This window comes from Psammomys obesus, unplaced genomic scaffold (genome assembly GCF_907164565.1).
Source record: "Psammomys obesus unplaced genomic scaffold, mPsaObe1.curated_primary_1811, whole genome shotgun sequence".
Taxonomy (NCBI): Eukaryota; Metazoa; Chordata; class Mammalia; order Rodentia; family Muridae; genus Psammomys; species Psammomys obesus.
This window is the reverse complement of record NW_026596051.1, coordinates 20,551,895-20,575,144: the sequence shown is the minus strand read 5'-3', so window position 1 is coordinate 20,575,144 and position 23,250 is coordinate 20,551,895. Positions and strand designations below refer to the sequence as shown.

General features: G+C 46.8%; 1 protein-coding gene across 1 annotated transcript in view; it reads right to left on the bottom strand.

Annotated features, from left to right (window-relative positions):
* Nucleotides 1-5,838: 5,838 nt before the first annotated feature.
* Evc2 (EvC ciliary complex subunit 2) overlaps nucleotides 5,839-23,250 on the bottom strand; it is a 79,378-nt gene continuing 61,966 nt past the window's right edge. Inside the window, exons 15-20 of the mRNA XM_055624066.1 lie at nucleotides 22,594-22,821; nucleotides 15,411-15,622; nucleotides 13,584-13,671; nucleotides 11,789-11,982; nucleotides 8,965-9,066; nucleotides 5,839-6,479 (exon numbers count right to left, since the gene is read on the bottom strand). Coding sequence (XP_055480041.1) covers nucleotides 6,212-6,479; nucleotides 8,965-9,066; nucleotides 11,789-11,982; nucleotides 13,584-13,671; nucleotides 15,411-15,622; nucleotides 22,594-22,821 — 1,092 coding nt within the window. The 3' untranslated portion in view covers nucleotides 5,839-6,211. The remainder of the gene's footprint in view (nucleotides 6,480-8,964; nucleotides 9,067-11,788; nucleotides 11,983-13,583; nucleotides 13,672-15,410; nucleotides 15,623-22,593; nucleotides 22,822-23,250) is intronic.

Sequence of the window (23,250 nt, the reverse complement as noted above, 5' to 3'; positions counted from 1 at the left end):
AGTGTCTGACCCATGGCATGCAGGGGCCACAGGAGCAGAGGGATAGCATGGCTTGAAAAACAGGAGAAGGCTCACCTTGGAGTAGCATAGGGATGTGTTTGTGTGTGTGTGTACATAGGTATGTATGTAGGCATGCACGTATGTTTGTGTGTATATGTGTGCATGTATGCACATGTGTGTATGTATATATGTGTGCCCACACGTGTATACTAGCACCCGGGAAGTCTGAAGCATGATCTATAAGAGCTGCTTATCTTTGTGAGCTGGGCTGTGGGCAGAGGATGTGAAAGACAAGAGGCCTTAGTTCTCTGTCTTAGAAGGAGGGCTTTGAGGAACCGATCTTAAGAACCTACCACATTGTCAGGAACCCAGTCATGCCCTTCTCCACAATACCATTATTATCACTCCCATTTAACAGAAGGAGAAACTGAGGCATAGCAGTTAAATACTGTACAAAGACTTATGAGTTCGTGGGATGAGAACTGGGCGCTCTACCTAGAGCTGGGTTCTCATCACATGACAGGGTGAGAGGTTGGCCCCAGGTGATCTCCAACGAGAGTTCTGTATTCCTACAACTGAGCTGTGATAGAGTCCCAGCTTGGGTTATGGAAACAAGGCCGTAAGGGCTGGAGTTCTGTGTCCAATTGTCACTAAGCTATGTTGAGGACGAACTTACAGGCAGGTCCTTAATTTTCAGGAGTCCACCCCTGTGAACACCATACAGAGCTCCTCCAGAAATCATGGGATGCACTCACGGTCACCTGCCCCAGGTCAGGTTAAATCCTGGGTCAACAAGGGCCTCCCTTCTACCACGTCCCTGCCAGCCACCAACAAGTACACAGCGTCTTCCAGTCTCCGTGACACACGCAGCTTTGGAGGAAAGTATCAGGTTTTGTCTCCAAAACTAATCTCTCCATCCACAGAAGTCCTATTTCTGAAGCCCATAGGGGCCACCTCTACAGAGTCTAAGGTACTTTCAAATGGGGAAGATTATGAACAACCAGATGATGGCACACAGCTGGCAAACACACATTCTCAAAAAAAAAAAAAAAACAATGGAAAAAGCAAGGTTCAAGGAAGGAGGGAGGCGCAGGCAAGGCACATACTAGAGCATGTTCCGGAAGAAGGGCATGCAAAGCCTACTTCTGGGACAGTCAGTGGGAGTGGAGTGTAGAGGCATGAAACTGCCAGGCATTCTGGGAAAACTCATGCTTGAGGCCTGGGTACAGTGCTGAGCCAGGGGTACAGCGACTGCAAAGTGGGTCTGTCTGGCCAGGTGATCTGAAGGCAGAGCTACAGTCTGGCCTTCTCCTGCACAGCAACATTCCCTTTGTTCAGCCAAAAAGCCGTCTGGGCTGCAAGACCAGGATGAGGGGACACAAACAGCTGAAATGAAGGTATTCAGGAAATTGGGGATGCAAGTGCTGTACCTCTGGAACTTAGAAACTAAGTTTTCCCAGCACCAGAACTCAAATGCCAGCTGTGAAGGAGGAAGACATTCTGAATTTGCAGAAGTTTAAACAAAAAACGACAAAGAGGCTGCTGGATTGCATGGGGTTGCCTGCCCATGAGGAGATCAGGACTGTGGCCACAAATATGAGTGAAGTTGTTAGAGAGAAAGAGAGCAAAGGTCTTGCAACTTGCTTCTGTAAAAGTTATCAGATGCTGGGCCCATTGTGAAAGGGTAAGGCCAGCCTTCCACCTTTAAGGCTTTCTAAGGTTTGCATTAATTTGATCTGGGACTAACTCCATTTCATTATCCCCCCCTTATCCCCACCCCCACGAGGTCCAATTCTAGGGAATTGAACAATTGGGAATATGGTATTAACTGACCTTCAAAACAGCACAGCCAAATTAATAGCAGAAGCCAGGGAGCAGATATGTCTCCTGAGATGCTCCTGGCACCTTACCCTGCAGTTTCCCAACTGGAGGAAGAGAGGTATTTGCATAATCAGAAAATGAAATTGGAGACGGTTCAGCTTGGGTCTTGAAAGTCAGCCAGGTGCCCTGTGTTGGTGCTGTTAGGGTGTGGAGAGCCCTTTAAGAAGTGGTGGAAGGGGCACACAATGCCTGGCTCAACCTGAGACCCATCCCATGGGAGAGACCCAACCTCTGACACTATTAACAATACTCTGATATGCTTGCAGACAAGAGGCCAGCATAACTCTCCTCTGAGTGGCTCCACCCAGCAGCTGATCGAAACAGATGCAGAGACCCACAGCCAAACATTAGCTCAGGGAGTCTTGTGGAAGAGTTGGTGGAAGGATAGAGGGACCCAGAGGGGACTTGAACTTCACAAAAAGACCAACAGAGTCAACTAAATAGGGACCACAGAGCTCACAGACACTGAAGCACCAACCAGAGAGCATGCATGGTCTAGACCTAGGCCCTACACACATATGTAGCAGATATGTGGCGCCCCTAGCAAGTGGAGCCGGGGCTGTCTCTGACATGGACTCTGCGTCTGCTTTTGGATCACTCTCCCCTACCTGGGCTGCCCTGACAGGCCTCAGTGGAAGAGGATGCGCTTAGTCCTCATGAGACTTGATGTGCTGGGGCAGGTTGGTAGGTGGGACTCCCCTTTTCTGAGAAGAAGGAGAGGTGGAAAGGGGGAGGAGGGTTGGAGGGCAGGACTGGGAGGAAAGAAGAGAGGGGACTGTGATTGGGATGTGAAGTGAATAAATAATAATAATAATAATAATAATAATAATAATAATAGTAATAGTAGTATTGAATAATAATAAAGTGGAGCGACCTTCCTCCCCTCTTTTCTCCTTTCCCTATTTCCCTGAACAGACATTGACTGAAGGCCTGATATAACCACCATCTCATCTGCTCTCCTTTTTACTTCTTACTTGCTATTTACCAGAGCTTTGTATGTCATTAAATATTCATCAGCATAATTAAAAAGCTAGAAAGCAGTGACAAAACTAACACATAATATTATATTATGTCTGTCAAGTGTATATTCAGGCTGTCCCATAGGCATGGGCACGTTGTGGGCACTGGGAGGTGGCATTTTATCAGAATCCCACACAGATCCGTCCTAAGAGGAACAGTTTCAGCCTTAGCGATGAAGGTTGGAGATGTTCACCCAGGGCCCCTCAGCTTGTTGCAGAGACATGCACACACCTTGTCCAGGCCTATCTCTGAACAGTGGCCACCTGAGCACCCCCTGTACCTCAGGGCTTCTTGACACACCCACTTAAAGCACTTGCAGTTCTTCAGATGCTGTCCTCAACCTCTGTACCATTGGTGACACAGTTTCCAGTTACCAGGAAACAGAACATCATTGTAAGCATATACTTGGTGTCTACTTCATTATAACTAATAAAGTTTTATTTAAAGCCTAGCTCTTCAATGTGTTTGAATTGATGAACAAGGGCATTAAAGCCATGGGAGGTGAAATCAAAAGCGTGGGATCAGACACTTCTTACGTGTCAGAACCAGCAATGAACCAGGAACTTTGAGTCTACTACTGAGGCCTAGAGTGACATTAAGTAAAGCAACACATGTACCATATCTTACAGAAAACTGATGGAGTGGCTTTCATCCCCTCTTTTCTGTTGAGCCATACTGAAGACAAAACCCAGGGCTTCATAAATGAGACGTATGCGCTAAACCATTGCACTGTGTCCCGGCCTTGAGACAATCTTATGACAAAAGACAGCCTCCATCTCCAGCTGATCCCATGCTTCGTTTCTTTTCCCACCCACAGTTCTCCCTTCATAGCCTGTCTATTTCTAGGAATTCAATCAAGTGTGGATTTTAAATTAATTTTAATTGAGCTTGTACTGAATGTGCAAGGCTTTTTCTCTTGTCATTATTTCCTAAACAGCAGTCTAAGAGAGTGATTCTCAGCACCACCACCCCCTTGCATTAGGCATCATAAATCATCCAAACATGAGTTCAAGTGTATGCAAGGATGGGAAGGGCTCTGTGCAGATTCAGTACTGCTTTATGGAAAGGGCTGAGCATAGTGGCTTTGGGGGGCTGTATTGGTCCTCAAGCTAGTGCCCCGCAGCCGCATTTGTTTATCTGTTTCTATTAACAGCATTAGCAGGCCCATATCTAGAAATGGTGTGCTCCTCGGCATTTATAATCATGATGTATTATCCATACATCAGTTTTCTGCCCTGGGAGCTGATATATAGCATGCACATGTGTGTGTGTGCGCACACACACACACACACACATACTGTCTCTGTCTCTCTCACAGATTCACACATGCAGTTCTCTTTCAAGTACTGTTTTAAGTAGATGTTTGATATATACTTTATTATGTCTAATAAAGTTTTATTTAAAGCTCAGCATTTGAGTAGAATTTTCTTCTTGGTAAATTTGTTTTCCCAAGGTTAATCTATGGCGTGTACTATGCTAAAGGTTTAAAAAAACAAAAATAGAACCCCTTTACTTTAGAGGTGCAGAATGAGATGTTGGTGGTGGAATTGCAGGAAGCCTGGAATTCGGTTTGAACAGCTGTGGCAGGGGTGAGGGTTGGGATGCTCTTCTGGCCTTCAGAGAATGCTGGAAGCACTTCAGCCATCCCCGACCCCTCCACCATTAGCTACCACATCACTAGGTGCAATCTCCCAGATGCACTGTGGCCCACGGTACTGGGAGGCCTATAGACACAGGAAAGTGGGTGGGGAGTATTACTCTTGAACCTCAGTATCACAAATGGAAAAATCATGCTTCCTCTGTCTATGCTCTACGCACTGGATCTTGTAAGAGAAAACCAGTCCTCTCTGGGGTACACACAGCTCCCTTTGTGTCTCTCCTAATGGAGTGATGTGGCTCCTTAGGATGGGACCCTGCTGCTGGGATATCATGAGGAAGAGGGTCCTTAAAGGAAGCTGAAGGAGCATAGTCGCAGCTTAGAAGCTTCATGAGTGGATTGTTCTTTCTTTGTTAGCCATGGGATTCCCTTCTTATTAACTTCCTGACACAAAGACATCAAAGGCCTGACCACTGTTGTGAGCCTGAGAGAACTGGGGCACACAAAGGTCTGTGTAAGCTATGAAGGCTGAAGATGGCTTCTTAATATCTGCAGAGATAGAACTCTGAACACAACCATTGATCCAGGCCCAGAGAATGCACCAAGGCTTGAACCACAGACCAGGAATCCTAGTTCTACTACTTATCAGCTTTAGGGTTCTACTTCTCCTGAATGTTCTCACTACAAAATGAGAAAAATAACTCTACCAAGAACTGGCAACACAAGGGCTGGCACATTTGGGCCTCTGTAGAAAAGTATAAAATATCTTTTTACTTGCCTGATGCAAATTGTTGTCTCAGAGGCTTACTGCCTTCATCTGCTAACCTAGACCTAGTCCTGAAAGCATCTAGCCTTTTACCTTGGCCTAGAATGTTTCTATCTTCTGAGGATTAGGAGGCAGTTTTATTGGGAGAGTTTTACAGAGACAGGTTGAAGAGAGAACAAGCTAGACACAGGTAAAGACAGATGAGCCAGAGAATAAGAAGGAGCCAGAAGATTAGAACATATTGCCAAAAGTTAGTATGAGGTCAAACAGAGCAATTCAGTCAGAAGCTGAAAGAAGCCAGATTGAATAAGTCAGCTTGGAAACGAGTTTGAGCCAGCACAACTGATCTGAACCAGCCAGCCAGGGTTCAGAAACATCTAGAAAGGGTGATCTTATTTAGCAGTAAATCTCAGAAACTGAAAACATTCTAGGTCTAGGTTAGATTGTATGGAGGCTAGAAGCCTCCAGGACTAGGTCTAGGTTAGTAGAAAGGGTCAGTAAGCCTCCAAAACACAAACAAAACCAACCACAAATTGCCCGAACATAAAGTAAAAATGAATTCCACTATTGTGCATTCATTTTTAAAGTACCCTTTATGAAAAACAGAACATGTAACACTCATTGTGACAACAGAGAGCTGCATCTTCCTTACATAAACTGCTGGAGACCCATCCTATAAACAGGCAGAGGTCTGTGTGAAGAAGGTGAGGTGATTTACCCCTCTAAATCTTGGTAATGTGGACTTAGAAGGAAGGTGTGTTTGTGTCCTGTGGCACAAAAGAGATTGGACCTTAGCATTGGAGAGCCAATGTGTGTGGCACTGTGTCTATGCTGAAAGCATATGTATACTGCAGGCTGTAGGAGACAGACAGACAGACATAAGACCAACCCAGGGGGTCAGAAGAAAGATGAACTGCCTTGAGACACTTCCTGTGTTTCCCCCTGGGTCAGTCCAAGCCCAAGGTCCTGCTGGCCTTCTTGGAATTCAGAAAATTCTTTTTCTTCTTGGGAGGAACACGGAAAGAGATTTCAGGCTCCTTTGGACTTCTGAATACAAAGATCTTTTCTCCTGTGTTTAATATGTCCATGGTGTCTGCCCCTGTGATGGGGATGGCTGCTAGTTCTCCAATGGGCTCTACAGATAGGTGTGGCCAGCTTCCTTTCCCAGAGAACATCACCCTCTCCTGGACGGGAACATATATCTTCTTCAATAAACTGCAGAGAAAACAAAAGGTCAGTTTCTGCATTCTGAGCCCATTCTGAGTATTCTGACATTTCCCCAGGAGAACCCCTTTAGGTCCTGACACCCCAAATAAAGGCCATTTTATTTCATTTTTTTATTTGTATGCTTCTGTGTGAGCCAGGTTTGTGTACTGCCCATGGAGGCAAAACAAACAAACAAAACAACAACAACAACAACAAAAAACCCACAGTGCAACCCCTGGAGTTACAGGCTGTTGTGACTGCTCAATATGGGTGTGGGAACCAATTCCAGTCCTGTCAAGAGCAATGGCGTAATCACTGTTCTATTGCTATGAAGTGACACCATGACCAAGACAATGCTTATAAAGAAAGCATCTAACTGTGGGCTTGATTACAACTGTAAAGGCTTAGTCCATGAGCATCCTGGCAGGAGCATGGTGGCATGCATGGTGTTAAAACAGTAGCTGAGAGCTGCGTGACACTGAGCCTGACCTGGACTTTTGAAACCTCAAAGCCCACCTCCAGTGACACTCTTCTTCCCTAAAGGCCACACCTCTTAATCCTTTTAAGCAGTGCTGCTCCCTGGTAACTATGACTGAAACTATATGAGCCTATGGGGGCCATTCTCGTTCAAAATATCACAGGCAGCAAACATTTTTAACCACTGAGCCATCTCTCTAGCCCTGGGTGCTGGCCACCTTTACTGGCTCATAGTGTGAAAGGTTCAGAAGTTTTGTGGGCCCACTGTACACTGTTATCTTACTGTCCAGGGGCAATGACACTGTGGGAACAGGCAGAGTTCTCTCTGTCTCCACTACTCACCTGCCAGCCTCCTGCTAAACACTCAACACTCTACCCCACAGACCTCACCCTGCAGACAGGCTACAGACAACTGGGAGAAGTTGGGTAGAACACATCTGAGACAGGATGTGGCAGGTCTGCCATAATCCTGTTCCTGGAGCCCTGGCTGCCACTGTTGCTATTATAACTGTTCCTGAGAGCCACATGTGACCTTAAAGCTACAGTATTCTCCCCTGGCTCCCAGCAATATAGGGAAAGGCCATATCAATTGGGTCTACCTGGGAGGCTCGCTGGCTCTCCCTGAGGTGTTGTGCAGGCTCAGCTCTCCTGCCACCACACCCTTGCATTGGAGCCTGGGAATCAGTTCTCTCTGTCTGCTAATGGAGACTGGGCCCAAGGCCTCTCATGACTGGTATCCACTCTATACCATCAGCACAGCACAGCACGTGCAGGGAGAAGACCTTCCAACTTCGCTTACAACAGTGCTGTTTCCAGCCTGAACTTGAATTGACTTCTCCTGCCCGACATTTTGATCATTTTATTTTTTGGGTGCTGTAATCTGATATCTAATCTATTATCAATGGTTTCATGCTTTCCATACTAGACAATCCATGGCACGGAATCTCAGGACCTTCACCTCTGAGAAACTACAGAAGGGCAGGGCTTGGACAGCCACACATTCCAAGTAAAGAGAGGATGAAACTATTAAGGCCAGCTGTGTTACTCTGTGTCTGCATGTATGTGGTATACATGCATGTTCCTCTGGGGGTGTATTTGCATGTGGCGGCCAGAGGTTGACATGTGGTGTTTTCCACAATCAACTTTGCACCTTGTTTTTAAATATAGGGTCCCTCTTTGAACACAGAGCTCACCAACTGGCTAGGCTGGCTGGCCAGTGGACTCCAACAATCCTCCTGCCTCTGCCTGCCCAGTTTGGGACCTATACGTTAGGTCTTTGCCCTTGTCACCAGGCCAAGCATTGTAGTGGGAGGTAGCGATAGGAACTCAGGTCTTCAGGCATGCATGCCAGGCACCTGACAAGCTGAGCCACTGCCTCAGCCTCAGGACATCTCTTCTTAAGGCACCACGTGCCACCTATGTGACATTATTTTCTAATCTCCTCTACTCGGAACCACAAGGGACCCTTGCTCCATGGTCTGTGGCAATGTGAAATGTCTTGCCCTCCCTTCCCTCTGAGATCTAGGTGTGCAGAGATCACAGCCAAGAGAGACGGGCACTAGACAGGAATAGGTAAGCTTGGAAGTTCACGGGAGGGGAGGGTGAGTTTGACAGCCCCAAGCCCACGGCCACTATGGCCCCACCCCACCTGCAGTGTTGGGCCTACACATTGGACCTCCCGAAGCTTTGGTTTTATCATCTCCACTTTCTGGAAGGTTCATAGTAACAAGAAGCAGAAGGGGTTTGGAAAGAGGAAAATCTGAAGAACTCTAAGGAATTATTCTTTTTCTAATTATATCTCATTAAAACCTGCTATTAGTTAAATAAATACAGTAATTAAAATGCTAATAAATGTTAGGAGAACATTCTCCAATGGAGAGCTACAGGTTTGTCTTCAGCTTTTAAAGTAAGACCAAGAACAAAAACGCGTTGCCTTCTGGGAAAGAACTTTCCCACCTTCTTATCCCCTCCCCAGCAACCTGCCCATACCCCAGCAGGCCTTTCCCAGGCTCCTTACCTCTCCTTTTTCCGGAGGGCCCAGAGCATCCTTTCTAGTCCTTGACTCACCAGATCTGCTCTCAGCCTGCTGTCCAAAGCTTGCCACCAGCCCTGGTGTTTCCTGATGCAGAAGGAGGGTGTTACAGTTTAAAATTGAATCAAATCTAATTCTTAAAAGCCCCTTGGGGCTCTACCCAGAGATTTGCTGAGTATCAGTCTCAAGCCTGGTCCACAGGTAATTCCTGCCTGGAGGGGAACATAGGCAGAGACAGACAACATCAATCAGGTGGAGGCAAGCTGTACAAAGAAGGGCGTTCTGTGAGGGGTGTCCTAAGGGAATGTGCTGACTCCTGCGTCCCCTGCACCCATGGTGCACACTCAGTGCAGGTGGGGTTTTCTTTTACATTCCACAGAGTCCTAGTGCTATAGACATAAGGACACAGTCAGAGCTTGGAGTTGTACTGCAGATACAGGAATGCAAATATGGAGTCTTGGAAGGTGGCCAGGCAGAGTGTTGGAGGCCGCCTGGCTGTGTAACTCCAGGCTAAAGGAGACAGACAGAGGAAGAGCTGTTGTGGGCCTTGGGTTCAAACAGGCACAGGATAGCACAGAATTGAGAGAGGCCTGTCATTGTGGTTCTAAGCTACTAAGCTAGAGGTGGGGACAGTTGCTCTTAGGAATCCATGACCTCCCAGACAGAAAAAGGTATTTGATGGTTGCCCCTCCTGCAGTTGATGCTGGGTCTCCCCTAGATGCCACATGTCCCTCAGGATGCCTGCTCTCTCCTAGTTGCCAGCTTCTATTACTTAAAGCCCAAGACTCTGAGTTCATGTGATGCCCAGGCCCCAGGGTCCCAAGAGTGACTGATCCACCTTCAGGCCCTGACCAGGAGCCAGGGCAAAGAGGGGGAAGGTGCATGTTCATCTCATGACAGGCATCCAAGTCTTCCAGGGCCCAGTCTAGCCTGTCAACCCCCTCACAGCCTTGGAGATTAACTGGCCTCAGAATGGAGTATGTAGAGACTAGAGCTACTGAATCAGGAGCCACAGTCACGGCCACAGCCACACCCAGTCTCCAACAAGACCTACAACTGGCCTTCTGAAATGCTTACTTCCAGCCTTCTGATCACAGCCACACCCAGTCTTTGGAACACTCTCACAGCTGTTCTCTGACCACAACACCCCAGCGACATCCATGTCCGGCCTTCTTACTGTACTCACTCTTCCGGTCTCACCCAGATCTGACTCGGATAACTCTGCTGCTAGATCCACAGGCACTAAGATGGATCTTTTAGCCGTTAAGACTCCTGCCTTTCCCTGCCTTTGCCTCCCTCGGCCTCTTCTCACTGCAGCCTACTCATTTTGTCATCTGCAAACTTAAGCCTTTGACTCAAAGTTTGTGACTGATAAAAAGAGACTGCTCCTTTTATATGGAAAAGCAATGGCCCACAGGACAGCTGCTCAGGCATATTGGGGCCAAATCAGTAGTTTCCTAGATGCCAGGTGCCCATCCTAGCTGCCTAAGGATCCTGACTGAAGTTGGTTCTGCAGTCTTCCCCAATTTTCAGTCTGTTTACTTACTTTGTAGTCCGGGTACCATAGACTCTGTTTTCCAGTGTCACTGCTGAGAACATCCCAAACCTTCCTCTACGTCATGTTTCCTCCTTTTCCTTATTTAAAAGTATATATACTCATATACTCATATACAAACATTGTGTGTATATGACTGCTATGGTAGGAGGACCTGGTATGGTCAGAGCTGACTCAAGTTAGACCTGGACCATAACACTAAATAAAAGCTTGAGGGCAGGTATGTGATGAGACAGAAATAGGCCCCAACTGCATATCCCAGAAGAGGGGACAGTCACACACACGATGCCACACTGTTGGTGAAGTCACCAAAACTAATGTTTAGGGAAATTCCAGTGAGAGGCATAATGTTTAAATTCATAAAAATAGCAGGAAATACAGTGTAGCTAGTAACACAAGAACTGGGCAGTCAGAACTTGCTCTGCTACAAGGTCTGAAAGGCAGACAGTAACAGTATACACACAGCACACTCCCTGAACCCTGGAACAAGCCTGTCCACGCCGACCTAAAATGGCTTCATTCACATTCACGCTGTGACGGTGTGCCGGCAACAGGCATTCAGCAGAAATGATACTTTGAAATTTGAACTCCAGGCTTCTCCAGGCACCTTCTGGGTGTGGGCTGCAGGAGGGGCAGCTCTCTCATCAGCCATGGGAGACACTCTGCAGGGAGTCCTACAGCTGGGTCCAGACACACAGAACATGTTTACCACACTGTCCATTGAAGGTATCTTTGATTTGTAATCCATTTGTGAGAACATAACCCCATTGTAAACTGATGCCTGTTCATATTTAACATAGGCAAGACAGACATGCACACATGCAAATACATACACAAGCACATCTCAGGGCATACCAAAGCACATATGTATATACAAAGAGTCACAAAACTGTTCTGTCTTGGCAGAGAAGCATGCTGCAAATGAAGAAATATAACTGAATGCTAACAGCCATTTTTTTTAACCATCAGGAAAACCAGGAATACTTTCTTCTGTTTCTCTCTGTGAACTTTTAATATCTTTGTAACGGCATGTTTAATAAATATTCTGATGTCCCTAGAGAAACGTGTGTTCTGAAGACTGGATGTTGGTGATAAAAATAGAAGGCACTGGACCTACTACTCAGGTCTACTAAGACGAGCTCTGAGCAGCAAGGGCAAGCTGGGAAGGTCAGTGGACCAAACTCTTCTTTTGGTTCTTGGAGGGAGGTCAAACCTGCCTTTACAGGAAGCAACCCCCCCCCCCCCCGAGCTCACCTCCTCTTGCCCTGCTCAGCCTGCTCCACACTGCTCTCATTCTCTGTGTGGTCTGAGTGCTTTTCACTGACCGTATCCAGCAGGGCCAGTAGCTGAGGCTGTGAAGCTGCTGGAAGCACCACATTCAGGAGCCGGAGGAGTGTGCTCCCTGGCAACATTGTCATCCTTGAGAGGTACGACACCAGCCTCAGTCCCTACGGGAACGCAAAAGGGAAGAACTCAAGTCCTGGCTCGCTCTAGACATGCTGTGCGGCAATATCTAATTCATGACACTCTCAAGGTTTACATTGTCCCGGGGTGCTAAATATTTCAGTGGCTCAGCCTGGAAAACATTCTGAATTCACAGAGCTGTCAAAAAAAATGTCTTTGGTCAGCAGCCTTGGCACCACAGTATCTCTAACAGTTCAGCCACCCCTTCCAAGTGAGCTCACTTGAATGGAGCCAGCATCACGGCACAGGAGCCCCAGCCTGCATCAGGGCAGTCAGGCATACTTCTCCATCTCCTGCTCTACTTCTGGGAGGCCCTTGGGATAATGCAAGCTCTGGGAATAGCTGAATGTCCCTACACCAGTGGACGACTGGAGCCACTGTACCACTGACACATGAAAGGCCACTCAGCAACAAAAAGGGAGGGCTGCTGAGCTCGAGGACTCTATGGGGAATGGAAATGGTCCGTCTCCACAGGACCCAGGCTGCACACTCTGGCTGAACATGGAGGAAAGAGAGAGAACAGACCTGTGGCTGCTGGGGTTGGAGACAGTGAGTGTGGCAATTGCTGTGAAATGACATATGGGGAGGTCTCTGCTGGATTGGATAGTTCTGCATCTTTATTGTGGTTACAGGAATCTACTGTGATAACAGGATGGAAAGCTCTATGAATGTTTCATACCAGATTTGATGTGCTCCCAGGCAAAACCAAGGAAACAAGAAACAGAAGGTGGCTGAGGTAACTTTCTAGACCCTAATATCCTATAGCCTAAAACTGGACCAAACACTAAGGCTTTGGGCCATGTCTTTATTGCTCAAATTTCTCATCTGCAAAGTGAAACTACTAACAGTGTTGCAAAGGGTTTGGCAAGGGCACAGTGAGCTGGGCTTTGCCCAGTGTGGCAATACATGACTATAATCCCAGTAGTTGAGAGGTGAGACAGGGGATTGCCATGAGTTTAAGTCCAGTTTGAGTGATACCCTGCCCCACCATCAAAAAGAACAAAGAGCGAAGGGCTCTCCAAGTGCCACCAAGGTCAAAATAAAAACCTCTCCTCCCAGTTGCAGGGTGGCCATTGTTGACATGTCCCCCCCCCCAGCCCCTGCCAATCAGAGCCCTTCCCTAATTTTACTGGGCAAGATAGTCTGGTGTCCAGCAAAGCCAGCCATGAGTATGGAGAGTATGACAGATCTATATGTGGAGAAAGTTCATGAGTGGACAGAGTGAAGAAAGGAGTTGGAGAGTCCACTCTATCTGCTCTGCTGTGGCAAAGGACTGCGGTTATGAGAATGTTGTTAGAAGAATCACTGTTAAACTGTAGTGTGTAGGGGAAATTGACAAGAAAGACATCTGTACACATGAGCCAGATGCAGCCAACTCAGGCCTCACTATAAATAGGACCATGGTGGCAGTCAAGGGAATTTGTCTTGTCCTGGGGACAAAGAGGCTCAGCGACACAGCTGGTGTCATTATCATACCTGCTGGACCTAGGTTGATCATGAGCCTGAGGCTAGACGTGGCTGACACTGGGAGGATGTTCATTCTGAGAACGGGAAAATGTTCATGGACAGGGACGGGCCCTCTCACCTGACTGCACAGGTTAGCCATGGTGTCAGCCTCCATGCTTTCCAGAGAATCTTCCAGCACTGCACTGTTCTGCCGCTCCTCTTTCACCCTAGAGTGAAGAAGAAATCCAGAGGTCTAGCCCAGCCAGAGGGAACTGACAGGAGGCCAGCTTGCTGTGTACATGACAGAGACTCATTGTTAAGAGCTGCAGCAGGGAAAAAAGGAAGAGCTGGCCTGGGCACTGGCTTGTCCCTCCTCACCTGGACCACTTCCTGCAGAGTACAGGAGACTGACAGAGGACTGGCCCTCCTGTGAGCTGAAGGAGCGTGGCTCTGTGGCTCTCGGGTGCCCTGTGGGCCTGATCCATAAACTCAGTCTTGGTCCTCCTGTCTAGAACCAGGGAGACTAGCACCTGGGGTCCCCACCTGCTTCTGCCCTGGGCTAAAGCAGAGACAAAGTCACTGTCCACAGACAGTCACAGACAGACCTGATCTGGTGGCAAGGCCAGCCGGCAGCCCACCCATGTGGGCTCTGTGTCAAAGGTGAGGACACACATCCGCCCCACAGTCCCACTCGCTATCACAATCGAACCCAAACCCAGCCCCCGTCTCCGGAACATTCTTTCAGGGATCAGGAGAACATCATCATCATCATTGTCGTCACTGTCATCGTCATAATCATCATCGTCATCGCCATCATAGTAATAACGTGTAAAAGGTCCCAGCCTAGGTCAAATCAACACGTCTGCGCTCATCCCTCTCCGACAGAGATTCAGCCCCTCCATCGGTTAATTCCATGCAGGGAAACTGCACTTTAATGTTGTGTTTACATAGGAAACCAAACTCAAAATCACCGTAATCCCCTCACCCAGAAACCAAATGGAGTGCTTCCTCCAGTTAATTTGTGTGCTTCTGTATACAGTTTGTATCTGCTGCTTTACACAGGGATGCCATAGTCACAGCGGGGAGAGCTGCAAGGAATGGCATTCCTCCAGGAGCGCTGTGCGCCACAGGCAAAAGCTAATTGTATGATGTTAATTGTAAAAAAAAAAAGAAAAAGAAAAGAACAAATAAGGTTGGGATCTCTCTGTTTTGAAGCTCTACAGAGGCGGGGTCTACAATTCTGCAGCTCAGTGAAATCGGAGCAGAGCTCTCCCTACGCCAGAGCTATCTCTTGGTGCTGAAGCTGTGCTGTGATGGTGTAAGATGCTATCAGGGGGAGAAGCTGGGTAGGGACATATGGGACCTCTCTCTAATTTCCTCACAACTTCTTGTAAGTTTCTAATTATTTGAAAATAAAAAATTTAAAAGGAGCCAGGTATGGTGGTGCACACTTTTAATACCAGCACTAGAGAGGCTGAGGCAGGCAGATCTCTGAGTTCAAGGCCAGCCTGGTCTACAGAGTGAGTCTGGGACAGCCAGGGCTTCACAGAGAAGCCATTTTTGATGGTGGCATTAGCAGATAAAGGACTTGCCACCAAGCATAAAGACCCAAGTTCAATCTCCAGGAACCACATGGTAGAAGCAGAGAATTGACTCCTGAAAGTTGTCCCCTGGCCTCCACACATGTGCTGTGGCACATACGTGTACACACACATATATACACACAATATACACACACACAGATTTTTTAAAAAATGCTTTTGAAAAAGTTAAAAATATTATTAGTAAACCTTAGTGATATTCTTTAAAAAATAAATTATAGAAGACATTAAGGAAGAAGAAAGCTGGCATCCTTCAACAATAGCAGAACTTGGTGATGGCGCCTGAGGCTATCACCTAAGGGCTTCTGGCCTGAGGGAACCAGAGGAACCGCCCAACCCACTCAGAGTGAGAACCACCCACCTACCTCTGCTGATGCTGTTCCAGTATGTTCTGGCCCTTGCTCAGGGCCTGCCGCAGGATGGCAGACACCTGCCTTTCAGGGTCCATATCCCCAGGTTCGCTCAGCCCAGGCCCATCGGCCACCCACTGTGGCCAGCTCTCCAGGACCTGCTGCTGCTCAGCTACTTCCTGCTGCACCAGCCGGTCCTCCAGCTTCCTCTCCAGTTCCTGCAGCTCCTGCAGATGAAGGAGAAGGGGTGAGTCCCACTGATGCCAAGTAGGCAGGTGAGTGAGCAACATTACAAGTGTCTGGATGCCCCTCTGTGGTTAAACACCCCTGAAGCTGAAGTTAGGTCCTGGCCAAACCAGAAAGGAAAGCATCCAGGTCACCCATGTGTATTCAAGAATGGTCTGCCTCCCCAAAAGATTATGACAAGCATAGAATCATTTGAATTGTGTTTTTTGACCTCCCTACCATTCCCACAGACTTGTGGGGAATGCCCTAAAAGGGAGAGCAGATACATGTATATTTTGAGACATCTCGTGTTATGACTATGCCACCCACCTCATAAATGTTGATAAATATTTCTTTTAGATCCACACCTCAGAACCCTCTGATGTGCTGTTCCCCACTTCGGGAGAGCCTACTCCAATCTCTCTTGAGGTCATAGTTTGCTAAGTACATGTTTGCTTAAACTTCTGAACCTCTGAATTGAATTCTTTCAGGAAGGTAGGACCCAGAGACTTCAATAACAGTGCTTTAAAAAGAGGCTATTTCTGTGCCTCTCACCCGGGCATAGAAATGTCATGGGTAGCTCTAAGTGTCAGACACTGACTATGTGCCTTGGACTTAGTGACAGCACAATGAATGTTGGCTAAGATTAACACCACTTTCGCTTTTGATCTCAAGGTACCGAAGATCAGCTGTACTGGATGGCAGAGTTGGAAGTGTGAAAGCTCAGGCAGAGTCAACAACCTACAGCGACTGGAGCACAGGCAGTGCAGCTGGTCTTGGAAGCTCAGCACATGAGCCTCACACTGAGCTGCAAATATAGCAGGGACCATTAGTCTGGGGTTACGCCTTCTTTCTGAGTAAGCCCGTCCTGTTTAAATTTGCCCATCTTCGGCACACAGTCTCCACGGCACCTTCTCATAGTCCAATTTCACAAAAGGAATCTAAATTGTTCGCAGAATGAGATGCACGCCACGGACTCTCCTCAGGAATCATTTCTTCCAAAGCTTTCCATTTCATGCTTTTTAAATTCTCCAAATGCTTAACAGCTAAGAAGCTCATTACAACAGGAAAGTACTTGGCACAGAACGATCGCAATGCAGAATGAGAGTCTCACACAGAGCAAAGCAGGCTGCCTTCTCTCCCCGTGCGAACCAGGAAGGTGCAGCCTGTCCACCATCTTACTGCCAACTAGAGAATGCAGGGTCTGATTTTTCTCTTGGTTGCTTCTGATACAGGACTGTCTCCCCTACCCCCACCTCCATTTCCCCTTGCAGGCAACTGTGATGGGAAGCTCTGACATTACTCAAAAGAGTTCTGAGATGAAATGAGAAAGGCGGATGTTGTGTTCCCTAGGAAGTCTAAGACAGGATGGGGCATCTGAGATGGACAGTACTGGCCCTGGAGGGTGCATTTCAAGCACTGAGATGCCTTAGTGTCTCACTGTCCAACCTCCCTAAATGACCTTGGGCATGTCTTTCCTGTTTTTGAGGGGTGCAATAGGTTTTGGATTATTATTATTATTTTTTGTTTTGAGACAGTTTCTCACTACTTAGCCCTCATTGCCCTAGAACTCCTTATGTAGACAAGGCTGGCCTTGAACTCACAGAGATCTGAGTGCTGGGATGAAAGGCATGCAATACTATGCCTAGTTGTCTTACCATCTTAAGGGCTCTTTTCCTCCAACTAGAATTTGGAACACTGGTCTATCTCCATGCCAGTTACCCTCAAATGAAACACTTGTTACATGCTTTGATAGCTGCTCTGTGGAGGCTTCCCCTAGTCACTAATTTTCTGAGGAGTTCTATCTTGAGTGTGTGTTAAAGTCTACCAGGGCCTCTGTATGTGCTAAAATGGTCATGCGGGCAGTTTCCTCCCCCTTTACCCTGCTAAGCTGGTGAGTTTTGTAAACCAATGTCCTAATGTTAAATTTCTGGAAATTCCTTATGTTCCTGGAGAAAACTCAACCTGGCCACAATAGATTAGATTACCCTAACAGGTGGATGGGTTATGTTAGTCACTATCATGGCCATAAAGTTTACAGCTGTGTTCACTGCTGCAGCTGTTCTGTCTGATAACACCTGGGTCTCCTGTTGGGGTCCAGCTTATCTGAGAATAATATAAAAAGGTAAACAAGGGTCTTCTTTCCAGCATGAGGGATGATGTGAGCATGAGGCTGGTGGTGTTTTGAGAGAACCCTCATAGGATCATATGTCTGAATCCTTGGTCCCCAGTTGGTGGAATTGTTGAGGAAGGGTTAGGAGGTATAGTCTTGATGGAGGAAGGGCAGGCTTTCTGAAGTCTAATACTATTCCCTGTGTGCCTCAGTTTCCTGCTTGCCAATCAAGACGTTCCTGCTACCATGCCTTTGCTTGGCCATCATTCACTCTAACCCTCTGAAACAGCTCAGCTAAATGCTTTCTTTTGTAAGCAGCCTTGGTCATGATATTTGGTCGCAATAGATAGGCAACTAAGGCAACTTTATGGTTTGCTGTAACCTGCCTAAGAAATACCAGGGCTGGATGTATTTGTGGCAGTAAGCGCAGGTCTGTAATTTCCTTTCATGGTTTGGAGACAGAGAGTGCTTCCTCCAGGCTCCTCTGTTGATGGTCTCACCTCCAGCTTGTGGGTGGATCGCTGAAAAGTGAGTATCACGAGGTGAGTATCATGGATCATGAGGGCTCTGATGTAATCAGTGTGTGCCCTGCTCATGGACTCAGAACGTGATGGTAATTTTGAGAAGTGGGGAAGCTGGACGCAGGACCTGGCTGGAAGAAGTACGTCACTGAGGGAATGCCAGCAATGCTAGCTCTTGCCCCTGGACACTTCCATCTTTGTCTGCTTCCTGGTCACCATTAGGTGAGCTGCTCTGTTCCTCTAGGTGCTCATGCCATGATGCTCTGCCTCACCACAGTCTGAAAGCAGTAGAGCCAGGCACTAAAGCCTCTCAAACCATGAGACCAAATGAAGCTTTCTCCTTTACGCTTTAACACACTTCCAAGCCAATTGCATCTCTTGCCTTAAAACTATACACATTTTCCTACTAGAGTCAACTTTTGTCATTTATATTTACTTAGAAAAATTCCCACCGTAATTACCATCAAATTTATCTATAAAATGCTCTTCTTTATAATATGCAATTTTAAAACCTCTACTGCATCTCTGGTTATAAACCGTTAAGATTTCTATACTATTTATTTGTCTCTTAGCCTATTTTTAATTGTCAACCTTACCAGAGATCTGTGTATTTTATCAGACTTTTAATTTTTTTCCCATGTGTCCACATTTTATTTTATTAATTTTCTCCATATTAGTTTTGATTTACAGCTTATTTATGCTATACTCCTCCTTATAGGTTCATGTCTTTCTGCCCTAATTGAAAAAAACATGTCTCAAAATTTCATGCATTTATACATGTATATATACATGTTTATATTTTATCCATCCACCACTGCCTCCCTCCAACTCCCCTTAGAGCCCCTGTCTCCCTGCCAGCTTCATATTCTGTTTTTAAAGAAACATGACCTTAGTTATAAGCACTTCCTCTCTGATGGAAGTTTCGGGCATGAATTCCCCTCTAGAAGCTGTAACCAAAGGCTACACATTTTGATATGCCATATATACATGAAGATGCATTTTTAATGTTTTTACCTCTTTGACCGCGGAACTATTCAGAGGTAGAGCTTAAATTTTCCAAAGTATGAATTTTTGTTTGTTTGTTTAGTGGTCCCTTAACACATTTGAGTTTAGTTGCTCTTTGTGAAAAGAAGTCAGGATGGCGTCAGGCAGTCGGTTACTGTAATGGCTATGATACATGCTACAGAGTGCCTCTGCTACTTGCTGTGGTTTGAGGTGGGTGTGAGAGCAGCCCTCGCCCTCAGCTGTCTGCCGACACCTTCACTCATGCTTCTGAAGCTTAGCCTGTAAGCCTGCCCCACTGAGCTGTGGTGGTTTGAAAGAAAGTGGTCCCCAGAGGCTCACATGGGTGGCACTATTAGGAGGTGTGGCCTTGCTGGAGAAACTGTGTCACTGGGGGCGGGCTTTGAGGTCTCAGAAGTTCAAGCCAGGCCCAGAGTCTCCCTGTCTTCCTGCTGACTGCTCCAGATGTAGAACTCTCGGCTCCCCTCCAGCACCATGTCTGCCTGCATGCTCCCATGTCCCACCGTGAATATGATGGGCTAAACCCGTGAACAGCAAGACAGTGCCAATTAACTGCTTTTCCTTTATACAAGTTCCTGTAGTCATAGTGACTCTTCACAGCAATAGAAACCCTACCTAAGACTATGACTGATTCACCAACTTCCCTCTGGTTGAGCAAGTTTACTTTTGTTATTATGTGTATTGAAACTTGAACTTGGAAGTACAAGTTTCATCAAGGAAATAAATTTTTCTAAAAATCACTTTTATTTCATCTTTAGTTTCTTTAATAAATTACATACAGAATTACTTTACATTCTACACTGATAATATGAACACTAAAGTCTTCAGCAATCTTAATGCCATTTTTGTTGTTGTTGTTGTTGTTGTTGTTGTCTATCCTGTGCCTAGGTCATCTGGAGTTGCTCATGTGTGACTTTTTATGTGATTTTTTTCCCTCAAGGTATTGTGGTCATCTGAACTTAGTCTGTGACTTTTCTAAGGTCCCCACAGAGAATTTTCTTCCCTGGAGAGGATGCTTTTGGACAGGGACAGTCAAATCATCTAGAACAATTTCAGCTTGGCTTATCATCCCGAGAAGGTCACACTCCTTCTGGATGCCTTCCTCATGGTGACACAGCATTGGTTTAAAATCCACAGTCAGGGTTGCTCTGTCCTGGAGCAGGCTGCAGACATCTCTCCCCTGGCACTGAATCTCAGCAGGACACATACAGCCTCACTATCTCCTCATCCCCCCAAAGTTGCTCCTTAAATTGCTGGGTGCCAGCCTCCATCCGACTCTATTTGTGTGTGTTCTCTGTGAGCCCAGTGCACTCACAGAGAAGATGTGCCCTAGAATGCCGCCATCTTCTCCAGTTTGCAAAGCATGAGAAAGCATGTACATTCAATGTGTCCACACTTGGATATTTGGGGTTAGAATTTTTATAATGACCCCACTTCTACACAAATTTTGTTGAACTATTACAGGGCAGGATACATATGTGTACCAAAAAATAGTCCCGGCTCCTCCAGAGTCCTCTGCTATTTGCTCCATTTTAAAGAAGCATGGCTTACAACCTTGGCAAACTCAGCTGGATTCAGCTGTGAATTTGACATGTCTTTCAAAGTCAGAAACAGAAACAGATTTGGTTTCAGGATTCTTTCAGTAGTCATGCCGTCTCATAAGGAGACATCTGCCCAAAGCTCAGTGTCTTTACCTGAGAAGTGAGACTATCAATAGCACAGTTCAGCAGTTACCTAAGACAATATGTGACAAAGAGCTTAAGCACAGGGCAGTGCAAGACTACAGCTTGTGACTGATCCTGCCTAAGGGATACCATTAAGAAGCTCGATTAAGTAAGGAACTGTCAGTAAGACCATGGCCCATCACATCTTCTCAATGTTTGCCTGATCCTCCAGGGCCTCAGAAAATGAGAGCTTTTACCTCACTGGCAGTTGTTACTGTAATTCATGGGATTAAAAATAAAATCCACACATACTCTCAACCATCACTAGAGAAGCTGCATTTTGCTGTAGATGCCGATCAACACAGAGAATGACAACTGCCATTGCGAGAGAGAATTTGGAATGCTCCAGTCTAAATGGGACATCTGAATCACACCCATCCTCCCCAGACCCAGGGAACATTTCAGAAGGGAAGACTGAGAGACATCAAGTCCCAGAAAAGTAGGTAAACACAAGGAGAGAACTTTCCAGACACAGCAGGGCAGACGTGTGAACATATGACCGCATAGCAATTGTGACAATGTGCATAAGACCTGAGGAAGGTCCAGCCAGACAAGATCCTGGAAAGAAGAGTTTGCACAGAGCCTGACTCTAGCTGGGGAGCTATTGCAATTGATAACTTCACATACACACACACACACACACACACACACACACACACACACACACACACACAGAAAGAGAGAGAGAGAGAGAGAGAGAGAGAGAGAGAGATTTTCTGAAACATGTGGCCTCTGGTAGGTTGACCATACTTAAGTACAGAGCACACATCTAAGAGTATATAGGGAGCACAAACTATATTTGGGGAGGGGGTTAAAAAAAAGACAAAAAGTTGGGGGGAGTTGGGAGAGGGGTGAATCTGATCAAAATGCATTGTATAAAATTATTAATAAAATTTCAGGGAAAAAATCTACATATAGGTGCTGGAGAAATGGCTCAGTGGTTAAGAGCATGTGCTGCTCTTCCAGAGGACCTGAGCTCAGTTCCCAGAGCCTACATCTGGCAGCTCACAACTGCCTGTAACTCTAACTTTAGGGGAGTCAATACCTTCTTCTAGCCTCCATCAGCACTTATCCTCATGGGCATATAACCACACACAGACACAAACAGAACATATAGTTAAAAACAGAATAAAATATTTTTTTAAAAACCCATATTAAGGACCTAAAATTGGTAGCAGAGCTTTTATTTCACGGAGGCAGTTCTTCGGCTTAAAGATCATGGTAGGTGGGAGTGCCGGCGACATTCAGAATCAAATACAGCCTGAGACACGACTGCATTTGATGTGCCCTAATTGAAAGATGCATGATGAGTTTTCACAGAATTTGTGAAGAGACGCTACCAACTAGGACTCATGCCTGGAATGGAAAAGGTATTCAGTTCCCAGGGTGTGGAGATTCAGAGGCAAGGGCCAGAGCTGGGATGGGGCCAGGGCTGGCTAGGGCATAGTGCTCGTGTATAATTATTAAGTCATCTTACTTGGTCCCCAGTTCACATACAAGACATGTGGAAACCAATTCCATGCCTGATGAAGCACCAGGCACCCCAAGGAACCATTGATACAGGTACTTTTCTCTACCCCAACCCCACTCACCGGGCTGTGGGACTCCAGGATCTGCACACAGGCTGACTTAGTCAATGTCTCAGACTCACTCAGCTCCCCCAGCAGCAGGTCTTGAATGCTAAGCAGGGCGGTGTAGACTGAGATGGTCTCAGCAGCCCGGGCTACCTTCTGGAACTGCAGAGCCACAAGTGATTCAGCAAAGTGTGCCTCCTGGGCCTCCAGCCTCTGTACCCTCTCCTGGAGCAATTCCCCTCGCACCTGAGAAAAGGGACAGAACCAGAGGACCTGAGGGGCTGTGAGGGAGAAGAGCCCACAGCCTCCCAGAGAGCACAAGTTGAGGATCCCAGGGTCCCTCCCCAGAAGACAGCAGCCTGGCACTCTGCTGGAGCAAGGCAAGGGCTCAGCTGCTGAGGACAGCAGGCTCAGTGCCCTTCACGGTCTTTGTGTATCTTCAGAAGTGAGCAGACTTGGTTCTGTCCACTGCCAGCCCTTCACACGCTCCCCACATGCTGGGGGATGGCAGTCTACACCTGTACCAGGCCTTCTGTACAGGCAGGCCCAGCCACACCTAACCCTCAAAGCATCTTGGTTGGGGCTGGTGACTTTGCCTGACTAAAGTGCTTTCCATCTCCTCTCAGTTGTTTGCCTTTGGCTCTCTGGCTCCTCCCAGCTCCCTCATTCTTCACG